Source organism: Athalia rosae, chromosome 5 (genome assembly GCF_917208135.1).
Source record: "Athalia rosae chromosome 5, iyAthRosa1.1, whole genome shotgun sequence".
In the NCBI taxonomy this organism is placed as follows: domain Eukaryota; kingdom Metazoa; phylum Arthropoda; class Insecta; order Hymenoptera; family Athaliidae; genus Athalia; species Athalia rosae.
This window is the reverse complement of record NC_064030.1, coordinates 13894852-13907083: the sequence shown is the minus strand read 5'-3', so window position 1 is coordinate 13907083 and position 12232 is coordinate 13894852. Positions and strand designations below refer to the sequence as shown.

Sequence of the window (12232 nt, the reverse complement as noted above, 5' to 3'; positions counted from 1 at the left end):
TTTCTGAAAACTCGTTTTTTTGCACTCGCGAAACAGATATAATAATCCACTACTGCCCTTATGAATTCCTATATAAATCCCCCATACACACATATGCACCTAATGCACCTATATACTACATATCCTGTCTATCTATATACACGTCCTTGTAAATATACATATAATCCCAAGAATCCCATGATTTTTTACTACTCAAATTTAGAACACTACAAATATATATATATATATGTACCGAATCTGCTTTACGATGAATTTTGCCGAGTTAAAAGTAGTGGCAGTGTCGGTGGTGGGTAAAAGGGTATGCAAAAAACTACCCGTACACAGAGTAAAGAAAATTACAGTAATCAGGATAAATTTTTTGATGTAAAGAATTAGAAAAAAATCACTACACATGAAACGATTCTTTTTTTTTTTTCATTTCTTTTTTTCGATTCAACGTCCGCAAAGCGGGCTTCTTTTCAGAAATTACATCTGCAAGGATTCATCCGACTTTAAATTTATAACACCGAACTAGCGGACAAGGTGATGAGGGAGAGGGGTTAACGGGGTGTATAATAATACCGTCAATTTGTTTACGCGTTCGGATAAATTTTTCTATTCGAAATTAGAAAATATTTTTTTATTCTTTCCATCGTCAGAATTTTCAAACATTAGCGTATATTTAAGATGTATACACGTCGAACTAATCGGAGGGTGTCGGGGTACGTTTAAAAATGGCCGACCGTCGAGGGGAAATGAGGAGGAAGAAAATGGGGGGGAGGGAGAGGAGGGAAAGGATAAAAAAGGAGATAGAATAATACAGGGAGCAGTCTTAGGTTGATTATTGTATCGACTGTAACGGGATGAAGAGAAAAATAGAAGAGCTCAAGCTTGGAAAAAAATGAGGAGAAAAGAAAAATGGAGAAAAATTATGAAATACTAAAAAATAGAATAAGAAAAAAAACATGTGGTGCGGGCGATACGGTTGGGTTATAGGCTGTAAAAATATTTGGAGTAACTTACAAACAAACAGTTAATTGTATACATTGGAAATAATTCGGAATCGGTTGTGTTATAAATGTATGTAAAGTTCATGGTATATATCGATGTGTATAAACATGTATGTTATATGTATTTATATACCTATTTATGTGTATGGATTAGGTACATAACATTTATCGTTGCTCCCAAGCCGTTTATAACGGGCATTAACCGTGCGCGTATTATTATTATTATCGTCAAAATCGGGCATCTCCATAGCGCGGTGCGCGGGTTAACTTTGCTTTAAAACAGTCCGAAGATATACGAATACGTATATATATGCATGTATACACGTATGTAATACATGGAGATGTGTATGATATTGTACACGGTCATACGGTATATGTATATACACATAATGTAGAGGGGAAATATCTTATGTACGTATGATGTAGCTGATAGTTATTTATTTTCAAATAAACAAACACTCTAATGATGAGATCACCCCTGGATTATATTAAACCGACACACATGAGATCGCGAGCTGCTGAGTCCGCGCAAGCTCAACTTCTTTAGAATTCTCTCGTCTTCCGTTGCTTGCGCTCTAACGAACGATCTGATTCGATTGAAGGTCATCTTCGGATGATTTTCGCCCCGATATCCAAAAAAGCGGACAACGATTCAATTCGATTGAAAGCGATCTTTACATCGGCGAGTCCAAAATACAAAAGAAGACGTTAACAAAAAAAGCTTCAATTTTCGCCTCGATATCCAAAAAAGCACACAACAATTTAATTAGATGAAAAGCGATCTTCAAATCGGCGAGTCCAAAATACAAAAGAAGACGTTAACAAAAAAAGCTTCAATTTTTTCCCCAGAATCCAAAAAAGCACAAAACGAGTCAATTCGACTGAAAGCGATCTTTAAATCGGCGAGTCCAAAATACAAAAGAAGACGTTAACAAAAAAAGCTTCAATTTTCGCCTCGATATCCAAAAAAGCACACAACAATTTAATTAGATGAAAAGCGATCTTCAAATCGGCGAGTCCAAAATACAAAAGAAGACGTTAACAAAAAAAGCTTCAATTTTTTCCCCAGAATCCAAAAAAGCACAAAACGAGTCAATTCGACTGAAAGCGATCTTTAAATCGGCGAGTCCAAAATACAAAAGAAGACGTTAACAAAAAAAGCTTCAATTTTCGCCTCGATATCCAAAAAAGCACACAACAATTTAATTAGATGAAAAGCGATCTTCAAATCGGCGAGTCCAAAATACAAAAGAAGACGTTAACAAAAAAAGCTTCAATTTTTTCCCCAGAATCCAAAAAAGCACAAAACGAGTCAATTCAATCAAAAACGATCTTTAAATCGGCGAGTCCAAAATACAATAGAAGACGTTGAAGAGAAAAAAGCTTCAATTTTCACCCCATGATCCAAAAAAGCACAAAGTTTTTTTTTTTGCCGAAAGCTCAACGATAATACGTAAGCGATATAGTCAGTGACCGTTGATCAAACAATCTGATTCGATGTAACGCGATCTTCGGATCGGCAATCTCAAAATATATTAAAAAATGTCCAAGAAAAAAAAGCTTCGATTCTCACCCCGAAGTCCAAAAAAGCACAAAACGATCTGATTCGATTAAAAAGCGGCCCTCAGATTGGCGAACTCGAAATACATGAGAAGACGTTGGAGACAAAAAATAGGCTCAGCTTGTTGCGCTACAATCCAAAAAAGCAGAATGTTTTTTCGTTGCCTCAAAAGCTCAGGGGACGCGGTGATATGTGAAGAACACCAAGAGTCAGTCGTCGCCCGACTTTGAATCGGGGAGGAGGATAACCACCGGAGATTAAATGATCTGATCCGATTGAAAGCGATCTCGGGTTCGGCGTGGTCAAGATACAAGAGAAGACGTTGAAGAGAAAGAAGTTTCGAATTTCGCCCCGAAATCAAAAAAAGCACAAAGTTGCTTTTTCGGACGAAAAGCTCAGGAGACTCGTCGATACGTAAGGGACATAAAGAGTGAGTCGTCGACTGATTTGGAACCAGGGAGGCGGTAAAAAGAGGGTCGCGGGCAGGGGGAGTGTGGGAGGGAGGGGGGAGGGGGCGGATGATCTAGTAGTAGTAGTAACTAGAGTATAGGTAGATTTCGTATATAGTATAAGCTCTCAGACAGTAGAACTTAATTAAAAGCATGCACGATGATTATTTGCGGAGGAGGAAGGAAAGCTGCGAACGTTTATTTTAGAAATTGCGTACCTTCTAACCCCCTACATCCCTTGCGAACGTCCGAGCACGGACAGAATTACGTGTACATACATATCTGAATGTATATATATATATATATATATATATATGAGAATAATACATCTGTAGGAATACGTTAGACGGAATTATTTCGAATGATGGAAAATTTTTTTTCGGGAATCAACGTCTGAGGCAACAAAGAAAAAAAGCCAAAGCAGAAATCAAGGTTTCAAAAAATTGATTGATTAAAAACAAATTCGATTAAAATAAAAATCAACCGCTCGTCTGACGATTGGAAAAAAAAAAGATTTCTTTTTTTCCTTCTATTCTCATGTAGTTATAATATTAAGTGCTTAAAAAAATAGAAAAATATATAGAGGACCTATATATACAATACATATACATACATACATGTATGTATTATACATAGTTGCAGCTGCATATACAGAAACGCCGGTGGGTTGACGATGTGGACCGCGGCGGGTCTGATGGTTTTTATAGGGGTGACGATGGGAAAAATAATAGGACATTTGTTTTGTTCTTTTTACGTTTTTTTTTTTTTTTTTCTTCTCTCTACATACATGTTTACTTATCTATATCCGCGCACATGCGTGTACACGGTGGGAGAATTATTTTTCTCTCCCTCTTTGATTTTTTTTTTTGTTTTTTTTTGTGCCAAAAAACGAAGACCAAAGAAAACAAAAAAAAAAAAAAACGTTTTTGTGTCATTTTGTTATTCTATGGGATTGTCTTCTTGGATTATTGGTCTCCCCGTATAACATACACGTAGATACTCATATGTACCGCATACTATACGCTCGGAGAACTTGTAAAAACAGAGCACGAAATGTACGAAATATGGGTGTGGATTTTTGCCGTTGATTCGTGACGAAAATTTTGGTTTTTTTGTTTCCTTACTGTTCCAAAATCAATTTTTCATTCCCGATTTCAACTACCTACCGATTTTCGAAACGTTTACTGAAAAAACTTGGAAAAAAATAGAAAGCAGACAAAGACAGAGAAAAAAAGGAAAATATAGGTCGGAAATTTTGGTTCGGTTTTTGAAAATTTCATTTCTTATTTCATGAAAAAACAAAAATAAAAATGAAATATTGCATGAAATTCATCTGCGTATACCGTGCAGCTAGTCTGGAAAAAGTCAGGCTAGGTTAGGATGGGGAAAAAAAACAGGAAAAAAAGAAATTGAAAATTTTAGTCCATTTCCATTTCGTGCCACATGAGAAAAAAACAAAAAAATTCAAAATTTTTTAAAGAATGCGGGAGATTCTTCCGCGTACGTTACATAGGTGGTCGAAAAGAGTTTAAAGGAGATGAAGAAAAATGAGAAGGGGGAGAGAGAGAGAGAGAAAAAGGGGAACGACGACGGGGTGTAAAAAGGGGGGTACGACGGGGGTTTTGAGGAGGGCAAAATGGAAAGAGGAGGTAGGAGAAAGAGAGAGGCGAAGAAACGACGGTTAGAATAAACACATAGATGTTTTCTTTGTACGTCTAAACTAAACAGTCGGTGAGGAATCTAAACACGGAGAGACCAGAACCGAAATTCAATTTGGTCGTCGTCGCTCCCAACGCCTCCTACTTCTCACCCTACTCGTCCAGCTCTACACTCTCCTTCCATTTCTCCTGTCTTTCCAGCTACCACCACCCGTAACCTCTGCTTCGTTACGTGTATTAGAAAACGCAGCAAAATTTGAAAAAAAAAATCAAATTTCTTAGTTCGAAAAAATTAAATAAATAAATCAACATGTAGAACTAACGACAATCGTCGTTTTTGACATTCTCTTTCGAATCAAAAATGAAAAAAATTTGCGATACGCCAACATTGACAAAAATGAGCAAAAAAGTGATATCTATAATGATGTTCGAATGTCCAGTTGTTTTTTCTTTCGGTCTTTATTTTCCGTCTTTTTTGAAACGTCTGTTCGAATTTGTATAATTGAATTCATGCAGACGGTGCCCGGCGTCGAAGAACGATGAAAAATGAAAAATGAAAAAAAAAAGAAATCAAAGAGAGAAAAGAATAAATAAATGAAAATCATTTCGAAGTCTCGATCTCCCCGATGATAATATGTACGTTGTAAAAGAAAATGAGATTCACGCTTTAAATATGTAAAATAATTATCGCAAATATGTGTACATATATATAATGTGTGTTCATATGGCAACCAAAGTTGGTATGCATACGGCACGGATCGGCTGGACGATGATCGCGTTTTGCAGAAGAGCGGCGTATGTATATAAAATTATGTACGTATACATCGTACGTATATAGGTAGATAAACTGATAATGTTTATATCCAAGTGACACGTATGTTTGCCAAACGATGCTCTCATGAGTTATTTCAGGTGGTTTAAAGTTTCAGTTTTGTCACCACGCGAGGACCTATCATGTCACGCTTTATAAAATACATCACAAATACATAAGCGTGTGTATATTCGTAATCCAATTAATTAAAATATCGGCTGTGTAGGTAAAACAAATTCTACCGTTCTTTCTCTCCGCGCTCACGGGTGTTTCTCGCCGTGAGATTCGAAATATTGATAACATAACCTGACGCACAACCGGAGCGCAGCGGGTAGCGAAAGATCGGTTAATTTTTACTTCCAACTCGTTTTTTCTATTCCCTTCATTTTTTAATTCGACGGATCGGGGGTCTCGTCGGGGCGGCCGGGTTTTCGGGGGGGGGGTTGTATTACTTAACGGGGAAAAGTTATCTCTTGAATAATAGAAATTAATCGTACCGACTAGCCCGAGGGTAAGAAGCGAACGGAGAAAAGCCGAGAGGAGAAGAGGAGAACACGGAGAGCCGACTGATTCCCAGATTGTATTTGAGTACACAGCTGCTAGCTAAGGTTTTCACAGTCTGTTAATAATGGAAACAAAGTCGAATCGAATTTCTAACTTCAAGTCACACACCGCATAACCTCACAGTTGTACGTAACCTCCGCACTCGCCCACCTACCCGCACGCACGCGTTACAAAAACGTTCGAAAAATTTGAAACGAACAAAAAAAAAAATGGAAAATTCGTTAGGTGAAATATGCAGTAAGAGCGATTGGACGAGAACGAGATCTCTGGTATATCGGAGCGATTTTTATGGGCGAGACAGCTGCGGCGTCGTTTCTATTATCTCGAATAATTTATTCTTCTTGTTTTTTACGTTTCTCTGTATTTCGCTAAATCAGAACGGTAATTTTTTCATTTCTAAGTCGTAGCACAAGTGCACGGAGCAGCCGGTATACCTATAGCATATAAATTGTACGACTTGTTCGAAAGTTGGTTTGATAAAATTCAAAGTACGAGAAATAAGAAGAGGCGGAAAAGAGATGAGGGACGAGAAGGAAAAAGTAAAAAAGGTGAAGGGGATGATGAGGGGGAGGAGGAGGAGGAGGAGAAGAAAGCAACGCTTTCCGCCCCTCTCCTTCTATAAGTTGATTGGAAGAGACAGGCTATTTGCAATTTGCGATGATAGGGGATGAGGGGGACGCAGGGAAAAGAAGTCGGTTCGTTTTCTTCGGTTCCGGGAAAACGATTCCGAGCTACACAACTTCATCCTCTTTCCTCCTCGGCTTTCTCCTCTCTTTTATTCTCTATTTTTCTACAAGATCTTCCCGCCCCTTCGCCAGCTAAACTGTTTCCCACAGTAAATTCTTTAACATAAAGATTTATCGGATGCGAACAAAAAAGGAAATTCCAACCTTCTCGATTTCCGGAACGAACTTCGCGACCATCGCAGTCTATCGGCGAACACTGGTTCCGATTGAAAAAAACAAAAACAAAGACTAAGAAAACTTTCGAAGACGACTAAACACGGTGTTACACAATTATCTTACCGCCGTTAGGATTTGGGATAGAAATTTTTAATTGATGAGGATAAGCCGATGTGACCTTATCCGAAGGTGCGATTTTAGCTTGAATAATTGAGGAGGGTTTCCAAGACGTCTGATTGAAGAAGAGATCGTCAGACGATCGGGCCGAAGGTTGTTCAGTTTGAAGCTGATGCGAATATCGAGGGAGTGACGGAGATCTCGAATTTCCGTAAATCTTACAAGCTGAAAATCGGTTCGAGAAATCACATCGGGGTTCAAAGGACCTCGAAGACGTTGCTCGCCCGCACCGAAGCCGTGCGCCAGACGAATTCACCTCCGCCGCCATCTTATAAATTATAAACAAGTCGAAACTGAGAACCTGCACGCAGACACCTTCTCAGGGATCCCGCGATGCGGATGAACTTGCCTCAGCTCCTTTTCGCTCTGATTAAACAAACGGAGCCCGAAAACTACGCGAACCTAACCCCCCGTCCGCTCCGGCGCGACGACCGAACTGGAGATATTCGGGTTATGAACGCCGTGTGTTATCCTCGCTGCATAATACAGACGATGTTACCAACCTCCTCGCGCATAATGGAGACGAATTTTGAAAACTTGAAATCTAACCTCAAACTTTGCGACGAAGTTAGCCGAGGGTCATTTTCTTGATAACGCGATTTAGTGTTAGAGATAATGGAACACCGAAGGCCTTCGAATTCTGGAACGTTCTACCTAAGGGTCAGCGATTTCCAAGTCCGAACTTCGGGATGACGAACCGAGAGCTAAATTGTTCTCGATTGTTAGCGCTTCTCTGTGCCCACCGTGACGCGTACCACGACCGGAAGTCGAGGGTCGGCGGTCATTCGAGGCATCCAAGTTTTCATCCTTTTCGTCAAAAGTTTGGGCCTCAAATTTTTGGTATCTAGAATGAGTTTTCGTTTGTTTTTCGTCCCGATTCTCCTGGACTTTTTTTTCACCTTTTCCTTACGACCGTTACACGAACATAACCTATTCTACAATTCAGGTTCACATACAAGGAGTCCAAGTGCTCCTTGTTTTCGTAAATTTCGGGACTTGAATTCCTGGCGTTTGCGGAAGAGTTTCGGTATTCTTCGTCACGAATTTGCTGGACTTTTTTTTTCATCTATTGTTTTGACCGTTACGCGAACATAACCTATTCTGAAATTCAAATTCGAACACAAGGCGTCCAAGTGCTCGTCGTTTTTATGAACTTCGGGACTCAAATTCCTGGCGTTTGCGGACGAGTTTCCGTTTCTTTCGTCACGAATCTGCTGGACTTTTTTTCCTCATCTTTTGTTCCGACCGTTGCGCGCACATAATCCGTTCTAAAACTCATCCGGTAATACCCGATAGAATTTTTCCCCCTCCTTTGAGATCAGCTTATCAAAACACACTCTAAGTTCTAAATCGTGCGGTTAAAGGTTCGAAAATAAATAGAGAAAACAGGAGAGGAGAAAAAATTTAAAATAGCTGATAAAAGAAAAACAACCGAAGATTCGAAATACGTTTTTGGTGAGCACGTGTGCGGTACACGTACGTCGCTATGTGCTCGCAATACACGCTCGTGTGTGTAAGGTATAGTGTATTGAAAAGTAGCGAAAAAGGACGCTTTAAGACCCATAAAACATTTGTTTCCCTTGGCGCATTTTCTCTACTGTATAAGTTTTGCGGCGAGCACGGAGAGAGAGAGACGGGAGAGATGGGAGAACGGCGCCCATGGGGCGTCGCGACGCCTCGCACCACCAGAAACCACGTGCAGTTTTCCTTTTCCCCTTTCTCTCCTCAATTTTTTTTCAAATTTTTTTCTTTCTTCCAATTTTTGTTTCTATTTTCCTTCTTCATTCACGACCGATGCATAAGGAGGATAAAATAAGAGGTGCACAGCGTATACGCGCTAACCTTCGGCGTGCCCACAAAAAAAACCCACCGAGATTTTGAATTGAATTTGAAATCGCAGGCCTCAATTTTACGACCACCCCCCCCCCCCCCCTTCTCTCTACACCACCACTTCGCAACGTTGCGAAGCGTCAACCTCTCGTTTTCCTATAGACGGGGTGGGTCTCCGCGGAGGATATATGAAGCTATTATGATTTCAATAAAATCATACCTCGCAGGATTCGCGGTGGGAAAATTTTTACCCTATTATACCTATATTACAACGTGTGTGCGCGTGTGTGTGTGTGTGCGTAGCCGCGATACGTACGTAAACGGATAATAGATAATTGATTGCCTTGTCGTTAAATCGATTTCGAAAAAATTTTAACGACCCTATTTATTTCGGTACTTTTTTCAATTCATATTTTGTTTTGTTTGTTTCTTATTTCTCTTCTTATAAAATTAACGACAATCCGTGTATGGACGTATACATGTGTACGTACGAGCATTAATCCACTACTGGTGTATTACTGGTTGAACATATTAATCGATTTTCTATGAAAAATTTTCCGACAATGTATACATATATATATATATATACAATGTATATATATATTCCCGTTCGAAAATCGTTTGTAAAATTCCATTTAGGTAATGCGTAATTATGTCGGTGGGTACATACGTATAAACATGTATACTGTATACACATACATTTATATATTGTGTTTAGAAAGAGAGTTATTCGGTCTCACAATCGTTTATCGTGATCAGTTAAGCCCGAAGGCGTATTTATAATAATGCTGCAAGTTATAAAATTCTGTTCAAATATTTTCCGAAATACCTGCGGAATATGATCGTGGGAAGAAGAAAAAAAAAAAGAAGCGTCTGATTTTTTTGAACAAACATTCGAGCGAGACAAAAAAAGAAAAAAAAAAAAAGAACACAGAAATTATAATTTCGGAGTGTTTGTTGACGAGCGACGACAATTTCGCCGATATCCGATTCGACTCGCTCACCTGATCGTTGTCCTGCTGATCGAGGAGGTAGGACAAATTTGGCGTATCTCCGTTCGGGGTTGTGGAAGCCGATGGTCTCTGGGAAGTTGACAAATTAATCGCACCGTCCCCGTCTTGATCATGATCCATTATGCCATCGTCCTGCAAACAGACGAAAATCGTCGTTCGATCAGTACAGAGAAATCAGAGAATAGAAATTCGAACCAAATGAGATACCGCGTTAAATCCTAAACCTTGATCCGAAAATTAAATAAAGAAGCAAAGGAAAAGATTTTTCAATGTCAAAAAAGTTTTTGTTTTTTTTTTAACACTAATTGTAAGAAAAAGAAAGGGGTCTTTTCAAAGTCACGAAATCGCGGCATCGTGATTGGCTGGTACAAGGGAGAGACGGCGAATCGGGGGAAAGGGAACAAGAGAGAATCGCGTGAGAAAAAAAATGGCGGGAAATACGATTTTCACGGTGTTTCATGTGTACCGTATCGTAATTGAAAATTTTTTTTTCAGGGATAACGTGATCAATTACTTTATCAATCCTCCATCCTCGACGTTTGGGATTCCCGCATCGGTTTCAACGATCGGAATTGTTTCTTTTCCTTCTTGGTTTTTTTTTTTTTCTCTTTTTCTGCTTTTCTCTCATCAACAATCACACACTCGAAATCGCACTTCACCGACGACGATCGAATCGTACATGATTTATAATCCAAGAAATGCACAACGCAACCACGTTGATATTTTACACTGACATCGGTAGCGAACACTGCACAAAATTTTTCCTACGAAGTGGATAAAATATTTTTTATCGAACACCGCGAAGTTGCCACTAATTCGATCTACACGATCCGGAACAACGGAGTTGGCCCCGGAAGAATTGCCGAAAACTGCGTCGACGCAAAAACAAAAAATGAAAAAACGATCGCCGACGAATACCACCTATGCGTTCATCGGTCCTCGGAGACGTGGGTATCCGGAATCGCTTGCGATCCGCGGAATTCAACTGGAGCCGTCGCGCGTCGCGCTTCGTACCGAGCGGCTCGGCGTTGCTCTAAACACTAACTTAAACCTCTAGGTCTCGGAACGCAGATTATCCCGACACACCGCGTAACGAGTATAGAGAATATGAGAGAAAAACGATATTACGAATGAAGAAAACGTTGCGGACGTTGATTCCCCGCGATACGGCGGCAACGGAACGGGCGAACACAACACGTAAGAATCGAACGCGACGGAACGCCCGAGCAGGCCGGCAAGCACTGAACCCGCAGCAGCAGCAGCAGAACCAGAAAGCAGCAACAGCAACAGCAGCAGCAGCAGCAGCAGCAGCGTGGGGCTTGTTGTGTAAATATAAACAAATATCGTTGAAACCAACCAACAGGCCCGGTTGTCTGACGCTGCCGTTGCCGTCGGTACGAAGTACACGTTATACCACCACCACCACCACCACCATCGCCATCGCCGTCACCATCACCCCGTGATGATCGTATTGGTCTCTCTCCTACGTCCGTGTGTCATGTGTTTCACGTGGCCCCGCGCGCGCGTTGCACGTATGACGCGAGGGGGGAAAACGTGTGCCGCCGATGTGTGTGGACCGTAGGCATTATCGTGTATTTATACATCTGCATTATTCGATGTTGGGAAGTGGTATTTTACACACTTACGCACCACGTTAGGTAAGTCCGTCGTCGTCGTCGTCGTCGTCTCTCTCTCTCTCTCTCTTTCTTTCTCCACGCGTGTACGCGAGGATTTCGGGGACGAGACGCACATGTACCTACTTTCGAACCTACCCCAGATTTCCCCCCCCCCCCCTCTCCCTCATCCCCCATCCCCCTTCGCCGCTCACTTTCCTCTCGTCGACCCCTGGACCGTACCGACGAAAATGCATGTGCCCCGGATTTTCCCCCCCCCCCCTTCGTTGGTTGGTTCGCCCGCGGAGATTCGGCGGAGATTCTCCGTTGTCGGTCGTCGCCACGTGGGAAACACGAGTGAATGAATCGGCCGATCGCTCAAGGGTTTGTTCGTCGTAGGTGATCCGTCAGGTTCGACGCGAACACCACGTCGTCGTCGTCGGGATTTCGAGAGAAACGACGAGAACGCGAACTCCCGGACGAAAAAATCAACGGAGGTTCGACGCGCGTTTTCGGGACGTTCCGAGGCTGAAGGTCGACGAAGGTGCGGGAAGCCGGACTCCTCGAAGCGCGACTCTGGAGAGCTCGAAGAATTCGGAAGCGTGCTCCGCCGCGTCGCGCGTGCCGGATGGACATTATACTTTTTCCGTCGGCTTACGATTAGT

At 41.2% G+C, this 12232-nt stretch overlaps 1 protein-coding gene across 11 annotated transcripts in view; it reads right to left on the bottom strand.

Annotated features, from left to right (window-relative positions):
- Positions 1–12232, bottom strand: part of LOC105684366 (forkhead box protein P1) — a 197852-nt gene that overhangs the window by 79680 nt on the left and 105940 nt on the right. For 10 of the 11 annotated variants that reach the window (XR_007278658.1, XR_007278659.1, XR_007278657.1 and 7 more), the window contains exon 3: positions 9946–10086. Coding sequence is in view for 8 of the 11 variants with exons in the window: in XM_020851379.3 (XP_020707038.2) it covers positions 9946–10086 (141 nt within the window). In the remaining 3 variants the exon portion in view is untranslated. Of the gene's footprint in view, positions 1–9945; positions 10087–10468; positions 11229–12232 lie in introns of those variants that run through there. The other variant, XM_048656212.1, reaches the window with a different exon arrangement.